At 44.6% G+C, this 17,617-nt stretch overlaps 1 protein-coding gene across 1 annotated transcript; it reads right to left on the reverse strand.

The window, feature by feature from the left end:
• Positions 1–15,575: 15,575 nt before the first annotated feature.
• On the reverse strand, positions 15,576–16,768 carry LOC125931588 (ubiquitin-conjugating enzyme E2 variant 2-like). Its single transcript, XM_049643659.1, has one exon. The coding sequence runs from the start codon at positions 16,766–16,768 to the stop codon at positions 16,334–16,336; it is 435 nt and encodes a 144-aa protein (XP_049499616.1). The 3' UTR covers positions 15,576–16,333.
• Positions 16,769–17,617: the final 849 nt, after the last annotated feature.

The raw sequence follows: 17,617 nt of genomic DNA on the forward strand, positions 1-17,617 counted from the left end.
AAATGTTTATTTATTTATTTTGGGAGAGAGAGGACCAGCGAGAGAGAGGGAGACAGAGCACAGGGCCCAATGTGGGGCTTGAACGCACGAACTGGGAGATCGTAACCTGAGCCCAATCAGGAGTTGGCCGCTTAACGGACTGAGCCATCCAGGTGCCCCGAAATGTCGTCTTAACGTTTTTAAAGAGCTTTAGAATTTTCGGAGCATTTTTTCATTTTACTCTTTTTGTGACTTCCTAAGAACATGTAGATTATAAACATGTTCAAGTAAGTACCACAGGACGATTATAAACAACAGAGTAAGAACGCAGGATGCTGTGAGAGTAATTCCCGCCCCAGACCGGGTAGAAATCCCATTCGGTTGAGGGAGGAGTGTTATTTGGAGAGAAAATGAGGGGGTTAGAGATAACTGAGTCCGTAAGGGACAGTGGGGCCTGGCTCTCAATCTCTGGGATGGGTCTGGGGTGGGAGGAAGGGATACATGCCTGTGATGGGATGTGAGGGTGAAAGAAAATATGTCGCCCATGTCGACTGTGGCCTGGAGACTGCAAACCTTTGAGTAGCCTCTCATTTAGCAAGGCGCCAGAGCAGAGGATACTGATGGTGACACAGGTCCCCCGGGCAGATGTACCTGAGGTCGGCCTCACAGGGGCCCTGCCCGCTGTGAGGAGAGCGGCTGAGTGTTCCTAACCTCGGAAAGTCTGGGAGCGCACTAGTGGGCCTGAGGAGTCTGGGGTCAAGATGGCGAAGGATCAGGATTATGTTTCGGTCGTCAGAGGCCATGATGAGATTCTGGGCTTTAGCAATGAATGCCGGGACTGAATGACAAAGGCCAGACGAGCACGTGAAATTCCAATTCATTCTGGTAAAAGGCAGGACCTGCGTATTTGGAAACCCTGTTCGTATTGAAGCCTGATCTGTAGTGAGTCCCCCAGAAAGAACGTAGCCTATTTCTGAGGAGAAAGGGGATGTGAGTGTCCATCTAGAAATGGCTGAATTGCCTTGGATTGGGCGAGATGACGCCTTCTACTGCTGACTGCCTTGGGGGCTCCATAGCTAAATTAAATATGGTTAAGGAGAAAGAAAGGAAGTTTCGTTTAGTTATTTGAAAGTCCTTTGAAAGTGTAACGATTTTAGGCAAGATGTATTTAAAACACATTGATTATTTACAGGATTTCTATAGTGATGACTGCAACAGTGAAAAATTATCCTATGTAATTAATGAGTTATCTAACTTCCAGCAGGATATTTGCACATTATATTTAGAAGTCACATGTTTCCACACTCAGATCTGGGGACTGTGAGTTTCATATGTACTACCTTTGTGCAGTTGGGTCACAGATTTCCCTATCTCACGGAAAAAGATTTTCTGCTGTTGGAGGGTTGTAGACGGCATCTGTCTATCTGTATTTTCCTCTCCATCGTTACCTCTGTCTCTGTGTCTACTTCTGTCTCTCACTCCTGCCCTTCTTTCTGTCAAGAGTTCTTGGAGTCTCTCAATGAGCTCCATCCCTGGTGTTCCCAATAAATGGGCCAATATATTTTGTTTTTTCTTTTAGCTCATCTGCTTTGGTCCCTGTCGTTTGCAACTGAAATTCTGGACTAATTAAGAGTCTCGCAAAGAGGGGGGGCAGGCTGGCTCTGTAGAGCGTGCGACTCTTGGTCTCGGGGCTGTAAGTCCAAGTCTCAGGTTGGGTGTAGGGATTACCTTAAAATAAAGTGTTAAAAGGAGTCCACTTAAAAAAACAAAAACTTACAAGTCTTTTATGAATGAAACTACAGTACTTTACATTATGTTCTAGAAGAAGATCTGAATATAGATGGAGAGATAGAGGAAGATTCAGAAAACTAGAAATTATCCACAGGCATAGTGGTCATCAGAGTTCAGCAACATGGGGCGCCTGGGGGGGGCTCGGTCGGGTGAGCATCGGACTCGGTTTCAGCTCAGGTCATGATCTCCCAGGTTGCGAGACCGAACTCCGAGTCAGGCTCTGCGCTGACACACCCTAAGGTGACCGTCCGATGAGTCATGCCCTTGAATAATCACTTTCCTTTGAGTGTGGGTGGAATCTGTGACTTGCTCCCAGCCAATAGAATAATGAAGCAACCTGCCGTATGTGAGGGAGCCACACAGCAAAAAACACTAGGAGGTGGGAGCAGCCCGTGACCAACAGCCACCAACAAAGCAGGGACCTCAGCCCTACCGACACAAAATGCTGAATTTTGCCAACAACCAAGTGATCTTGGACAAGGACCCGGAGACCCAGACGATCATGCAACCCTGGCCAATACCTTGATCGAAGTTTTGTGAGACCCTTGGGACAGGAGCCAGTTACGCGGGCCCAGTCTTCTGACCCAGGGAAATCGTGAGAGGACAAACATAGGTTGCTTTAAGGTGCTACATTTGTGCTAAGTTGTTGCACAGCACTAGAAAGCTCACAGGCCAGGGGCCCCTGGATGGCTCAGTTCGTTGAGTGTCTCATTCTCGGTTTCAGCTCAGGTCGTGATCTCGTGGTTTGTGAGTTCGAGCGCAGAGCCTGCTTCAGATTCTCTCTCTCCCTCTCTCTCTGCCTCTCCCCTGCTCACGCTCTGTCTCTCTCTCTCAAAATAAATAAATAAATAAATAAAAACTGAAAAAAAAAAAAAAAAGTAGCAGGCTAACCATATCTCTGCTGGGATTAAAACCCTACAAACTACATTCCCCAAACTGCCTGTTTAGCTGGCTTTCTGTTGTGTTTTGCTGATGGAAAATCATGGCGGAAATTTTAAAGGCAGCGGACAAGTCCTTTCTCCCACTTTTGGAGGAAGTCTCTGACAAGAGCACCACCAGAGAAAAGAACTGAGAGTAACCAGAGAAGGCTCTGGGCATTAGTGCGAGTGGGGGATACTGGTTTCCTGCTCAGCCATAGTGCAGTTTCTTTTCCGTGGTTTCTTTCTTAAGTAGGTTTCACCCCCAGCGTGGAGCCCAACGCGGGGCTTGAACTCACAACCCTGAGATCGTGACCTGAGCTGAGGCCAAGAGGCAGACCCTGAAAGGACCCAGCCACCCCGGCGCCCCCAAAGTGCAGTTTCAATGGCAGTGGCGATACTGTCTTCAGAAGCTCGACGGTGACCGCAGGCTCATGGGCCCCAGCCCGGGCACAGGGGTGCTGTACTACTGATCTCTGACTAACACTCCGTGCACAGTTCCTGCCTCGCCCTTTTTCTCTGGCCTCCTTCTTCCTTTTGCTCTTTCAGCCCTGCCAACACCCTTGGAAGAAATTCCTTGTGTTAAATTCCCTCTGCTTGAGCGTCCAGGATGGTTTCTGATTTTTCAATTGAACACCGAGTGGCACAAAAACTGTACTTATGTATCTTATTCTCCGGCCTCTCTTCGTGTTTGCTTTCCTTCCAGACCTTGGTGTTTCCTAAGTGTTCTGAGTTCTAGAAGATCTCTACTATCATTTCAATATATTCCTTTTGTATTTAAGTTAGCCAGAATCTTTTTTTTTTTTTTAAGTTTTTACAATTTATTTTGAGAGCAAGAGCAGGAGAGAGAGAGAGAGAGAGAGACAGAGCATGAGCAGGGGAGGGGCAGAGAGAGAGAGGGAGACAGAATCCCAAGCAGGCTCTGCACGGTCAGCGCAGAGCCCGATGTGGGGCTCACACCCACAAACGGTGAGATCATGACCTGAACCGAGATCAAGAGTTGGACGCTGAACGGACAGAGCCACCCAGGCACCCCTAGCTGGAGTCTGTTTCTGTTGCTTGCAATCAAAGATCCCAACTGTTCCAGAAATTGCAATAACGTAGAGTGTATTAATTTCTGTTGCTACTGCAAGAAAATTACTAAGCCTTTATTTTTATTTATTTTAAAACTTTATTTTATTATTTTTTTAGTACGCTCTACACCCAACACAGGGCTCGAACTCATGACCCTGAGATCAAGAGCTGTGTGCTCTCCTGACCGAGCCAGCCAGGCACCCCTAAAATTGCTACAACTGTAGCGGCTTAAAACAACATTGGTTTATTTCTTTATAGCTCTACTGTTTAGAAATTCAACTTGGCCTTCACTGGGCTAAAATAAAGGTGTCAGCAGAGCTATATTCCTTTTTAGAGGCTCCGGGAGACAATCCATTTCCTTGCCTTTTTCAGCTTCTAGAGGCCACTGCATTCGTTTGCTCACAGTCTCCTTCCTCCATCTTCAAAACCAGCAACATCGCACCTTTCTGACGCTTCTTCCAAAGTCCTAGCTCCCTCTGACTCTGGTTTTCTGCCTTCCTCTTTGACTTTTAAGGACCCTTAACGATTACTTTTGCCCTACCCAGATAATTCAGCAAAATCTGTCTTAAGGTCAGCTGATGAGCGACCTTCATTTCCACCTACAACTTTAATTCCCCTTTGCCATGTAATATAACATATTAATAGGCTCCAGCATTCAGACATGGACATCTTTGGGGGGACATTAATCTGCCTACCACATAGACCTGTCATTTCTCCCCAGAATTAACGCATAAATTTAACGCAATGTTAATTAGAATCTTGATAAGGTGATTCTGAATTTAATGTAAAAGAGATAATGTACAAGAATAACAAAGAAGTTTTTGGAAAGTAGGGGTAATGAAGAAGGACTTGCTCTGCCGGACATAAAACACGTTCTAAAGCCAAAATAGTAAAAATACTTTGGCATTGACAGCCAAAGTAAAACCCTTCTAGGTCAAATACGAAATAAATTGCAGATGAATTAAATGGCTAAAGGTTAGAAAAGCTTTGGAAGCAGTAGAAGTGGGGAAAAGTATTTTTAAAAGCCTGGAATCCAAGAAGGGAAAATATTGACATATTTGAATAGATGCAAATGTCACAGTTTTGTACAGTGAAATATACCATAAACCGAGATAAAGGTTAAGTGACAGGATGGGAGTGTATTTTAAATACATATATGAAAGGATTAATATCCATTGTGTGTGTGTGTGTGTGTGTGCGTGCGCAAAAGGAAAACAATGCAATTAAAATTGATTACAGGAAATATTCATTTATTGAAGAAGAAAATTCAATGTCCAATAAACGTGAGGACTAATGCTTTTTTGAAATCAGGGAAATGTAAAATAAACTATAATAATCTGTTTCTAAGAAGATTAGGGTAAATTTGTAAAATATCTAGTATTCACTAGGGTGGTGGAAATGAGCCTCGATACCCTCTTCGGAATTGCATTTTTTTTTTTTTTTTTTTGGATAGTCAATTTGGGAGTAATTTTGAAAATTAAAACTACGTCCATATCTATAAATAGAAGTGATCTCCGGGTGCCTGGGTGACTCATGCGGTTAAACATCCAACTCTTGACTTCGGCTCAGGTCGTGATCTCACGGTTAGTGAGTTCGAGTCCCACGTAGGGCTCTGCGCTATCAGCACAGAGCCTGCTTGGGATTCTGTCCCCCCTTCTCTCTCCCCCCCCCCCCCGCCCATCCCCAGCTTACTCTCTGTTTTTCTCAAAGTAAATAAAAATAAGCTTCAAAAAACAAAAGCTCTCACATTTATAATACTCTATGTGTAATTACATTTGCTGAGGCACTTTAAGAAAAAAGTATGCACATGATTATGTTGCAGTAAAAATTTAAAAACAGTCTAAGTGGCTACAGATAAGAGAAGGGTTAAAAATAACATGGTACATGCACTATTTGCATAGTTTTTAAAAATGTGGCAGATCTGGGGCACCTGCGTGGCTTAGTTGGTTAAGCTTCCCACTCTTGATTTCGGCTCAGGTCATGATCTCGCCCTTTGTGAGACTGAGCTCCGGAGTCGGGCTCCACCCCTGCTTGGGATTCTTTTTCTCTCTCTGTCTGCCCCTCCCTTTCTGGGACTCTCTCAAAATAAATAAATAAGCTTAAAAAGAAATGTGTCAGATCTATATGCCCCAATATGCAAAAATCTCCAAGACATAATGTTAAGTGAAAGAAAAAGGTGCAGCAAATATATCTAGAATTATCCCATATATGTAAAACAAAAATATATAATATCTGCATATAAGTAATAAATAACTTATAATGCAATAGAATCGTGTATGAACTATGTGTTTAGAAGAGTACACACCATATTGATCTTTTTAAAAGAACCTTGTAAGCCTTTGATTCTTTGACTTTTCATTTAAAATTTTAAGTTTTAAGCAATCCCTACAAACCACGAGGAGCTCAAACTCACAACCCCGGGATCACGAGTTGCATGGGCCACCAACTGAGCCAGGCAGGCGCCTCTCTTTGACTATTTATAACAAATATGTGCTCATATGTATATATATATATTTTTTTTTTATTAAATTTTTTTTAATGTTTATTTTTGAGACAGAGACAGAGCATGAATGGGGGAGGGGCAGAGAGAGAGGGAGACACAGAATCCAAAGCAGGCTCCAGGTTCTGAGCCATCAGCCCAGAGCCCGACGTGGGGCTTGAACTCCCGGACCGTGAGATCATGACCTGAGCTGAAGTCGGCTGCTTAACCGACTGAGCCACCCAGGCGCCCCACATATATATATTTTTAAAGTAAACTGTACACCCCTCATGGGACTGGGACTCATGACTCCAAGATCAAGAATCACACGATCTACCAATTGAGCCAGCCAGGCACCCCTCTTTGACATTGTATAATAAGCATGTGTTCACGTATTGCATGCGTGATTTAAAAAAAAAAAAAAACATAATAAAAGTGTGGTTTTTCTTGATTAAAGAAAAACCCAGGATAGAGAAAATAGATAGGAAAAAAATGCCCCCAAAGTAACAGAAGATTTTTTGGGACAATAAGACCTTGACTGCATAGATAATCCTTTTATGCCATTTGTACGTATAGGTGTGAAAAGAAAGAGGAAGAAAAATGTTTCACGATACCTAACTTAAGTTCGTTTCTGCTGGATGGTAACGGGTAAAGTGGTGAAAGCAAAGACGTGCTTTAGGCTTTGAAGTCCAAAGACCTTCGTCTATACCCTTGTTATTATATCTTACTCTCTTTGAATTTAGTCCAATTATTTACCATCTTCAAGCGTTAGTTTTCTCATCTGTAAGGTGGATTGATAATGACACTACTTAATAGGGTCATTTTGAGGGTTAAATGAGCTAATGTATGTAATTAACTAGGGGCATTGCAGGTGCTCAATAACCATTCATTCCTTCCTCACGTGACAAACGTCAGGCTGCCTTAGACACGTTTGTGCTGCTCTTCCTGTATTTTCCTTAGGCTACATTGCACTCCTCACGTGTGTGTGATTATGACAGCTGAATTTTGTACCGTTTTAATGTTTACAAACATTTTCACATACTATTCTTTGCTATACATCTTGAATCCTTGTATAGACCTGGGTTGATCTTTTTTTTTTTTTTTTTTGAAAGAGAGAGCGTGCACGAGAGAGAGATAGAGAGATAGTGAGAGAGCGGGGAACGGGGCATAGGATGAGAGAGAGAGAGAGAGAGAGAGAGAGCATCCCAAGTTGACCCCACGTTCAGCACCGAGCCCGATGTGGGGCTCGATCTCACAACCCTGGGATCATGACCTGAGCTGAAGTCCAGAGTGGAACGCTCAACCAGCTGAGCTACCCAGGCGACCCCCAACTGGGTCAATCTTATTTTTAGCTTCCTTCCACTTGGGTGCTCAGGAGTAAAGAGGGTGGTATGTATATCTCTAAGAATGTTTCTACAAGAAGAAAATTCTAGCGCTCCCTCAGTCCCTTCATTTTACAGCGTTACAGAGTGCTTACGTGTTCTAAGGGCCGTGGTGTCAGTGAGCTTTGGCTGCATCGCAAGTACCCTAAATCTTAGTGGCTCCAAGTAGCCATTTATTTGGCTCTTGAGCGCGATGGCAGTTTTTATGACCTGAAGCAGTGCAGCTTTTCTGGACTGGGCTCCCTGCTGTGCCTGGAACCCTGGCTGGAATGGCTGGCGTAGCTAGATCGCCTGTCTACACGGCCTCTTCACCTCCAGTAAACTGGTCCAGGTCTATTCACTTAGTGGTGTCACCTTCCAAAAGCAGCAAGACTTACAACTCGCATGAGGTCACTTCAGTTGCCGTCTCGTAGCCAAAGCGAATCTTGAGAACAGCTACGATTTTAAGGGCGGGGCAATTTTTGATGGTTGAAGCTGAAACGGGGAAAAGCGACGGTCAGGGGGTTTTTTGCAGTCCATCCTGATACATAGCTAATTAGTGGCTATGCTTTGAAGAGAAGTCAAATCCGATGAGTGTCGAGCCAGCAATTCCACTTCCGGGAATATAGCCAAAGAAAATGAAAACACCACGTTAAAGAGATTTCTGCAGCCCCAGATTCACAGCGGCGTTATTTACGATAGCCAAGTCATGAAAGCAACCTAGAGGTCCATCGATGGATGAATGGATCAACAAAATGTGAGATAGGGATACATACATCATTCAGCCATCCCGACGTTTGCAACAGCGTGGATGGTCCTTGAGGGCATTATGCTAAGTGAAATAAGTCAGACAGAGAAAGACAAATACTGTGATCTCACTTACACATGGTATTTAAAAAAAAACAAACCAAAAAACTCGCTGAGGGACACCTGGGTGGCTCAGTCGGTTAAGCCTCCCACTCTTGGTTCCAGGTCAGGTCATGATCGCACGGTTCATGAGATCGAGCCCCGCATTGGGCTCTGCTCGGACAGCACGGAACCTGCTTGGGATGCTCTCTCCCTCTCTCTCTCTGACTCTCCCCTGCTCATGCTTGCTCTCTCTCAAAATAAATAAACTTAAAAAAAATATATATATATATATATAGCTTATTAACTATAAAAAAAACCCCAAAACAAGCACAACACCTCGTAGAAAAAAGAGATCAGACTTGTTACCAGAGGCAGGTGGTGGGAAATGCAGGAATTGAAAGAAAGGGGCAAGAGGTACAAACTTCCAGCACTAGGTTTCTCACCAAACAAACAAACCCCAGATGACTGATGAATCTAGACCCAGTGCCGTCTATTTTTGTAACAACAAATACCGAAATCTGAATGCATTCTTAATTTGCTCTTGCCCTCGTAATGCCCTTAGAAATACACGAGTTTCTTTTCTTTTTTTTTTTTTTTTTAACGTTTATTTATTTTTGAGACAGAGAGAGACAGAGCATGAACGGGGGAGGGTTAGAGAGAGGGAGACACAGAATCCGAAACAGGCTCCAGGCTCCGAGCTGTCAGCACAGAGCCCGACGCGGGGCCCGAACTCACTGACCGTGAGATCATGACCTGAGCCGAAGTTGGCCGCTTAACCGACTGAGCCACCCAGGCGCCCCCTGAAATGCACGAGTTTCACAGGTGCCTGGGTGGCTCATTTGGCTCAGGTCCCGATCTCACGGTTTGTGAGTTCGAGCCCCACTTCGGGCTCTGTGCTGACAGCTCGGAGCCTGGAGCCTGCTTGGGATTCTGTGCCTCCTTCTCTCTCTGCCCCTCCCCCACTTGTGCTCTGTCTCTTTCGGTCTCTCAAAAATAAATAAATGTAAAAAAAAAAAAAAATGCACGAGTTTCAGTCCAAAGACTAAACGGGAGATTTTCTTTCCATAGGATCTACTAATCATGGAGTTAGCCGTCTCAGAGAAGTAGAATGACTTCTTCGTGACATTCTTAAACAGGGACAGTAAAACTTGTCTTCTATAGACCGAATCTAGGACAAAATTGTTGAAAAAGATGAGGGGGTGATGACAATATACATAAGGCCTTTAATGTCCCTCAGTCACGAATGGAAAGTTAAAAAAAAAAAACAAAACAACCCACAATACTTAAAAAAGTCCGCCTCAGGCAATCTCAAAATGTTTGACATTTCATTTATTGGAAAAATGTAGCTTTTTGTAATTAAAAAAGTTTTGAAACTGAAAGTGACTTTAAGACCTGTTCAAATCAGGTCAGCGAGGCTGCTGCTGATATCCAGGTTTTTATCCTAACGTTGAGGGCTTGGAGGCTGTGGTTTTGGAGCTGTACCTGTGATAGGGTACCGCAGAGGGAAAATGCATCCCGGTGAAACATTTTTAGATTGTGATGATGCATAGGGTTGCCGAAGCCTAGGGGATCCAAAAGAAGTTTTATTCGTGTCCTACTTTTACATGGCAACCCTAAAAGAAATAAGCCCTATTAAGGTGGCGTTTTAAAAAATTTTTTTAATGTGCATTTATTTTTGCGATTGAGAGAGAGACAGAGCGTGAGCAGGGGAGGGGCAGGGAGAGAGGGAGACACAGCATCCGAAGCAGGCTCCGGGCCCTGAGCTGTCAGCACAGAGCCCGAAGTGGGGCTTGAACTCACCAATGGGGAGATCGTGATTACGGTAGCATTTTGTTGGAAGTAAACCTTATTTGATTTGTCAACTCTGTCAACAGCATCTTGACTGCCGTGGTCGCCTAGTGTCCACGGGATCGAGATGAGCTCCCGACAGCAGCGTGAAGGCAAGAAAAGGATTAATTACGCCATCGCGGTCCTCCCCTTCCCTCCCTTCCCCTCCCCTCCCCTCCCGTGTCTAGGTTCAGCGCATCCCTTATTTGTGTCCACACTAGTGGATGCTGGGATGGTCCAATCACTGCGCATAGTTCGCTCTAGATACATAGCCTATGCCACAGCAATTGCGAAGGAAAAGTGGTCTCCTTCTGGAACCGCCTCTGAGTGATTATCGGACCATAGCTGTATTGTATTTGCACAGCCCTGCAGTCTTCAGCCTCCTACAACGCGAGCTCTCTCTGTTCTCGTAGCTTCCTGCGTGCGGCCCGCCTGCTCTAGGGCCAGGGGAGGAGTGTGCCAGCTCTTTTCATGTGCCAGGAAAGGCGCTTGCCACTAAGGGTTCTTCACAAATAAATCTCTTGCATGCTCAGTTTCAGGTAGACTTTCTTCTTTGGAGGGAAAGTAGCTGACTCCCGTCTGCTTAAATGATAAAGGCCTTCATTGGGAAGGTATGACGTGGCCCACCGAACCAGAAAAAAGGCTGAACTGGCAAGCCCTAGAAAAGACAGGAACCGGGGACACTCCAGGAATCAGGCGGCAGGAATTAAGGCGAATCCTTCCAAATTGCAGAGCGGGGAGGGGATCGTATTGGTCTGGCTTGTATCAAATTGGCCAGAACAAGGGCAGGCCATCTTGATCGACACTCCACAGAGACCGTAGGTGGTGTGGGAGGGGGTGATCGCCTAAGGAAATTGGAGATCCTTCCCTCTAAGTGAGGGGGCAGGGGGCTGCCTGGCTGGTTGCCTCAGTGGGGAGAGCGTGCGACTCTTGATCTCTTGGGGTCATGAGTTCAAGCCCCGCTTCGGGTGTAGAGATTACAAAAAACATAGATTAAATAAATGTGGCTGGAGGGCACAGCAGACGTTCCTACACTTGGAAACCTAGGTACTTCTGGTCAAGCACCCTCTCCGGGTGAAGAAGTACGGGGATTTGTTTTGTAACGTTCCATCCCTGAACCTCACGGAACTGCTCTTGAGTAGGGAAAGGGGTAACAGGCAAGGATAAATGGGAGGCAGACCGCAGGTACACCTGGGAGGGGAAGGAGAGGACCTGTCTGGGCTAGATGCCGTGCATGAAGTCTCACAAACTTTCTGATCAGGTCCCAAGAAAAAGCCCCGGGCAGAAACTGTCTGTGGCCACCCACTCGGGTCCCCACTCACTCTGGAAAACTTTACCCTTTCTCCCTCAAACTCTATCGCGTTGCTCACTCGCTGTTGTGTGCGAGATTCATTCTTCGACCCGGTGAGACAGGGACCCGTGTCTCCGCCACCCTCCTGTAACACTCTGGGCCACATTTATCTGGATTTTGGAGACGGTATGCCTGGATTTGAAGCCCGGTGCTGCCATTTCGTAGCTTTGTGAGCTTGAGACGTAACCTGTCCGGATCTTGGTTTTCTTATTTGAAAAATGGAAATCATACAAACATTTTCATCACAGTGTTGTTATGATGATTAAATGAATTAATCCATCTTAATACACTTAGATGGGTGTCTAACATCTAAGAGCCGTCTACTTCCTGGCTATAATTAGGGAGAGATAATGCATTGTTGTGTTGTCTGAGATCTTTAATTATGGTTTAAAATATTCATTATTCTTGGGGCTCCTGGGTGAGTGTCTGACTCATGATTTTGGCTCAGGTCATGATCCCTGGATTGTGGGACTGAGCCCCACATTAGGCTCCGTGCTGAGTGCAGAGCCTGCTTACGATTTTCTCTCTCTCTCTCTCTCTCTCCCCCCCGCCCCTCTCCTCCCTGCTCTTGCATACGCGCTCTCTCTCTAATTTTAAAAAAGAAAGGCAAAAAATTATGCTTATTGAAACTATGAAATGGCCTTCCTCTCCTGGCTTCCCAGGTCATAATATTCCTGCTGGATTTTCACCACGTCAGTTTTCTTTGCTGCTGTAATAAATGAGCACACGTTTAGTGGCTTAAATATATGTTTATTTCTTGCAGGTCTGGAGGTCAGGGTCTCATTCCTTTTGGAGGCTTTAGGAGAGAATCTATTCCTTGCCTTTTCAGTTTCTAGAGGTTGCCTGCGTTCCTTGGCTCCTGGCCGCTTCTTCTGTCTTCAAAGCCAGCAATCCTCTCTGTTTTCTGGCATCGCATGACTTCCCTTTCCCTTATAGGGACCTCCTCCCTCTTTCCCTTACAAGGACCCTTACATTACCTTGAGCCTGCCTGGATAGTGCAGGATAATCTCTCCATCTCAAGATTTTTTTCCTGTAAAGACTTTATTTATTTTTTAATTTTTGATTCTTTATTTAAAAACATTTTTAAATGTCTATTTATTTTTCAGAGAGAGACAGAGCATGAGGGGTGGGGAGGGGCAGAGAGAGGGAGACACAGAATCCGAAGCAGCCTCCAAGCTGTCGGGACAGAGCCTGACGTGGGGCTCGAACCCACAAACTGCACGATCATGACCTGAGCTAAAGCGGACGCTTAACTGACTGAGCCACCCAGGCGCCCCAAGACTGTATTTTTTTTTTTTTAAGTAATCTCTACACCCACCGTGGGGCTTGAACTTACTACCTTGAGATCAGGGGTGGCCTGCTCTCCCGACTGAGCCCGTCAGACACGCTCCCACCTCAAGATCCTTAACGTAATCACATCTGCAAAGTTCCTTTTGCTTTGCAGCTTCTGCGGATTAGGACAGGGACGTCTTTTGCGGGGGGCATTATGCTGCCTGCTGCAAGCACTTAATAAACAGGTGCTACATTATAAATTTCTAATTAGTTCTTATCAAGAATGGTTAAGCCTGTTCACCGAAGTCGACATGGCTCCTTTGTTGACCTCTCCTATCAGATATACCTTGGCTAGAGTTTGAAATGCCAAGATTTGAAATGCCAAAGCGGATTAAGAAAAGGATCCGCTCCCAAATATAGTATTGGCAAGTTTGACACCTTTGAATTAAGGAAGTGTAATCCTCGGGGTTTGGCCCCGGGGGGGGGGGGGGAAAGGCTTGTGTATTCTGTGTCAGGTTCTAATTTACAGACTCTTCTCTGTAGCTTACCTGTGAATGGCTTTGTGTCTCCCGCAGTGCAGTGGTTCTGGATTGGGGGGTGGGGTGGGGTGGTGATTCTGCTTCCCTCCCTCACCCAGAGGCTATTTTGATTGTCAATGACTGAGGGTGGGTGGACGTTTGGTGGGCAGAGGCCAGGGATGCCGCTAAACAGCCTACAATACAGGGAACAGCCCCCCACACCCCGCAAGGAAGAATGTTCCCACCCCAAATGTCCCTAGTGTTGAGGCTGAGAAACCCTGCTTTAGTGAGTATTCCAATTTTGTCCCTTGACTATTTTTTTCCCCTTGACTATTTGATTCGTTCTGAGACGGTACCTTACAGATTACAGGAAAGGTTGTTTTAGCCAATTGAATTTAGATTTTACCGAACCATGTTTTCCTATCATTAAGCAAGTATAATTTTGTCTGTTAAAAAAAATAACCTATACTTTGTGATGATTCTTTTAGAAACATCATGATATAAGACTAAAAAATATGCTGGAAATAAAGAAATTCATTTTAGACTCAGTGTTTCAGCTTTTTTTTTTTTTTTTTGTAACTCTTTCGTAACATTGATTTAAATAAAACATTTATTTTCCTTTCTGTGGGAGGGGAGCCTGACTATAACTGCAAATGTTTTCTCAGTGGAGGGTTTGTGAATCCTTTAATGAACTTTCCGATTTTCTGCATCAATCCGTCATGTGACTCCCTGATTTTGTAAAGGCAGCCTCTATTTTGGGGTTTTCTTGTGAGGCTATAGATTCAGTACCTGACCGAAACACACAGGGCTGTGCAATGTCTCTCTCCGAGCCCAAAAGGACCAGGGGGAAGAACGAGCTCTCTTTCCCTGAATGATGAAGGTGATGTTAATCCAGAGCTGTGACTTTTCTCCTGGCAGCTGGAGTCCTGCAGCTGGGTGAAAAGCAACCAGTCCCCTGGAGATGGCAGTAGCAGGCAGGGATGGAGATCTTTTGCCAAGCAGCCCCAGCCAGAACGCTGGGCTCCTGCCGGGACCTTGGTCTGTCCGGACGGGTGGCCGTGATGGGTCCTTGTAGCCGCAGAGGGCTGCTCTTGCTGGTGCTTGTCCCGGTGAAATTCCACCTTCGCTTTCTCTCAAGTTTAGTTGTCAAGTGCTGCCTTAAGTCCTTTTTGAACAACGTCTTGTGTAAGTGAACGAATACGGAAATAATATTCCTGGGGCTGGCTACACGCTACTGCATTTGAAAACCTATTGAATTGCAGGCACAATATTCCCAGGACTGAGGTCCAAAAGGTAGTAAGAGCGAGTCCTTGGGCTGGAGAGGTTTCAAAACACACAAATCAAGGATTTCAGCATAATGTACGACGACCGGCCTCGTAACCCAGTGCTATCGACGCCAGGGGATCAGCTTAACCCAGCCAGAGGGGTAAGAAAGCCTTTCCCGAGGAGATGGCACCCGGCCTGAGTTGAAAGGAATAAATAAGAATTAGCCAGGTGAAGAAAGATAAAAAGAGTGTTCCAGGGGCGCCTGGCTGCTTCAGTCGGCAGAGCGTCTGACCCTGGATCCTGGGGCTGTGGCTTCTAGCCCTGTGTCCCCATGTTGAGCATACAGATTACTTAAAAAAAAAAAAAAAAAAAAAAAGAAAAAGAAAGAAAAGAAAAAGAAAAAGGGTGTTCCAGACAGGCGGCACAGGATGCGTAAAGATCTATGGGTGGGACACATCATGACATTTGTTTTATTACTGGATCGCAACACGGAAGCCAGGGTGACTGGAGAGTTAAGTAGCGACCAAATCGAGGAAGTGCTAAAAAATAAAGATGCTTTGGTATTAAAGACGTCAGTGGTATATGCAGCGGACTCATCTGGGGGTCTCGTTTTCAACGGATTCCCTGAGTCCATCTGCAGAGATTTCTACACACCCCGCCAGCTAGTGGACCTCGTGTTGGAGTTGAGTGAATCTTGTTCCTCAGTTCAAAGCACGTTGACATCTGTCTGGGCAAAGTTCTTCCCTTTGATGCTTGCCTGTCTTCTTACTATTTACCAATTTCCCCCCCTTTGCCCCTGATCCTCACTGCCATTCCACTTCAACTCTGCTCCCCTCTCTATTCGTGGATCTTTATTTGAAAAGGAATAGCGTGTTTAGAAACATACTCATTTTTTTTTCCCGAGGACACGTTCCACATTTTATTTACATTTTAAGACTAACTTTAATCTCAAAATCACATATCCATACACCTGTTTCCTTTTTGTGTTGATTTCACTTAAATGCATGGTTTGTCAAACAAAGACTGTAAACAAATATTTACCATGTCTGTTACATGTAACACACAGGAACGGCTTTTAACAGATACTCATCGGCCTCCCCCACGACATTTTTTTTATCATAAATACAGGTATCAAAACAATCCTGAACTTATTTTTCATATTTCTCGCAGTCAGCACCCACACCGCTTCAAAAATTAACACAATTTGTGACAAGATTCATTGTACCTGCCACTTTAGACAATTTCAACTTGAAGCTCTTTCGCCAAGCAAGATGGATAAAGCATGCCATTTCGGTTTTTCCTTCTTGAGATTTTTTTACTTTTCAGAAACATACATGCTTCCACAGCATCTGACTCTTCTCTCCGTGCTTTCATCTTGTAAACCTGAATTCTATTTTGAGTACTCCAGGTTTATGCTTAAATGACAGTGCCTTAACAAGAGAAAAAAAATGGTGCTGCATTTTTCCTCCTGTAAGCTGAAAACATAATGGTGTACGTATATTAAATATATTCTTACAAATGTCCAGGTCATGTTTACCAGCTGGAATTCTTTTACTTAATGTGTGGGTATTTTGCAGTGTGATATTTAATCAAGACATGAACGTGAGTAGAAGGCTGTCGATTTAAGACAAGTTTGAGATCCACTAAAATTAATTGTTGTATGTTTGTCCTTCTGGTGGCTGTGGAAGCTTCATATTTTCTTTGGACATCATTAGACGGCTTAGCTCTTGGAGTACAACTTTAATGCTATGTGAGTGTTGCCATTTTGCTAACACTGGTAGGCTCCGTGCATCCACCATTCCACTGGAATTATTAATTCCATTCATATTAATTTTGGTTACAAATGTAACTGATGAAGGAGCTTCTGGGTATTTAGGTCCACATTCTACTTTCAGGCTATATATTCTGTTTTCATAATTTGTCCTTGGTGGCCCAGTAATCATGCCTGTCCACCTTGTAAGTGTCATATCGTCATCATCTGCAAGGCCCCAGCTAACCGTACCATCGCCTACTCCTTTCTGTCCTTCAAGTTCTTCCAACAAGTGAAAATTACGAGGAACTTTAACTCCTGTGGAGACCGCCATCTTCTCCCGCAGCCCGACGCCGAAACATACTCGTTTTAAATGTACAAAATGTTACTGTGCTCCACATCAGGTCTCTTGCAATTTTTGTTCAACTCTTTGTTTTTCTACCCTTGTCACCTTGCTCTGTGGTACATCCCGTTCCTTGCTTGTTTCTAACTGCAGTATGACTGCACACATTTTGCTTATCCAAGGTATCACGGCTGATACATTGTTTTCCCAAATCCTTCCATGGCAAACAGCTCTTTGATGAGCATTCTCATTCACACCCCCTTACGGACCAAATAAACACTTTTCTGCCTCCCAAAGTCCTGATTCAATAGGTCTGAAGTGGGTCACAGATAATTTTTTAAAAATTTATTTAAGGGGCTCCCGGATGGCTCTCTCGACTAAGCATCCAACTCTTGATCCCAGCGCAGGTCACCATCTCACGGTTAGTGAGTTCGAGGCCCGTGTCTGGCTCTGTGCTGACAGCGTGGAGCCTGCTTGGGATTGTCTCTTCCCCCTCCCTCTGCCCCTCCTCAGTTCTCACTCTCTCTCAAAATAAATAAACATTTAAAAAATTATTTAAAAAAATTAAAAAAAAATTTTTAAGTAATCTCTATAGATGCCTGGGTGGCTCAGTTGGTTAAGCATTCGACTCTTAGTTTCAGCGCAGATCATTCTCTCATGGTTTGAGCCCCTCATGTGGTTCTGGGCTGACAGTGCGAAGCCTGCTTGGGATTCACTCTCTCTCTTCCTATCTCTCTGCCCCTCCCCTGCTCTTGTGCATGCGCTCTCTCTCTCTCTCTCTCTTTCTCAAAAGAAGTAAACTTAAACAAAAAAGTAATCTCTATACCCAACATGCTGCTC

The sequence above is a fragment of the Panthera uncia genome, chromosome X, assembly GCF_023721935.1.
Source record: "Panthera uncia isolate 11264 chromosome X, Puncia_PCG_1.0, whole genome shotgun sequence".
In the NCBI taxonomy this organism is placed as follows: Eukaryota; Metazoa; Chordata; class Mammalia; order Carnivora; family Felidae; genus Panthera; species Panthera uncia.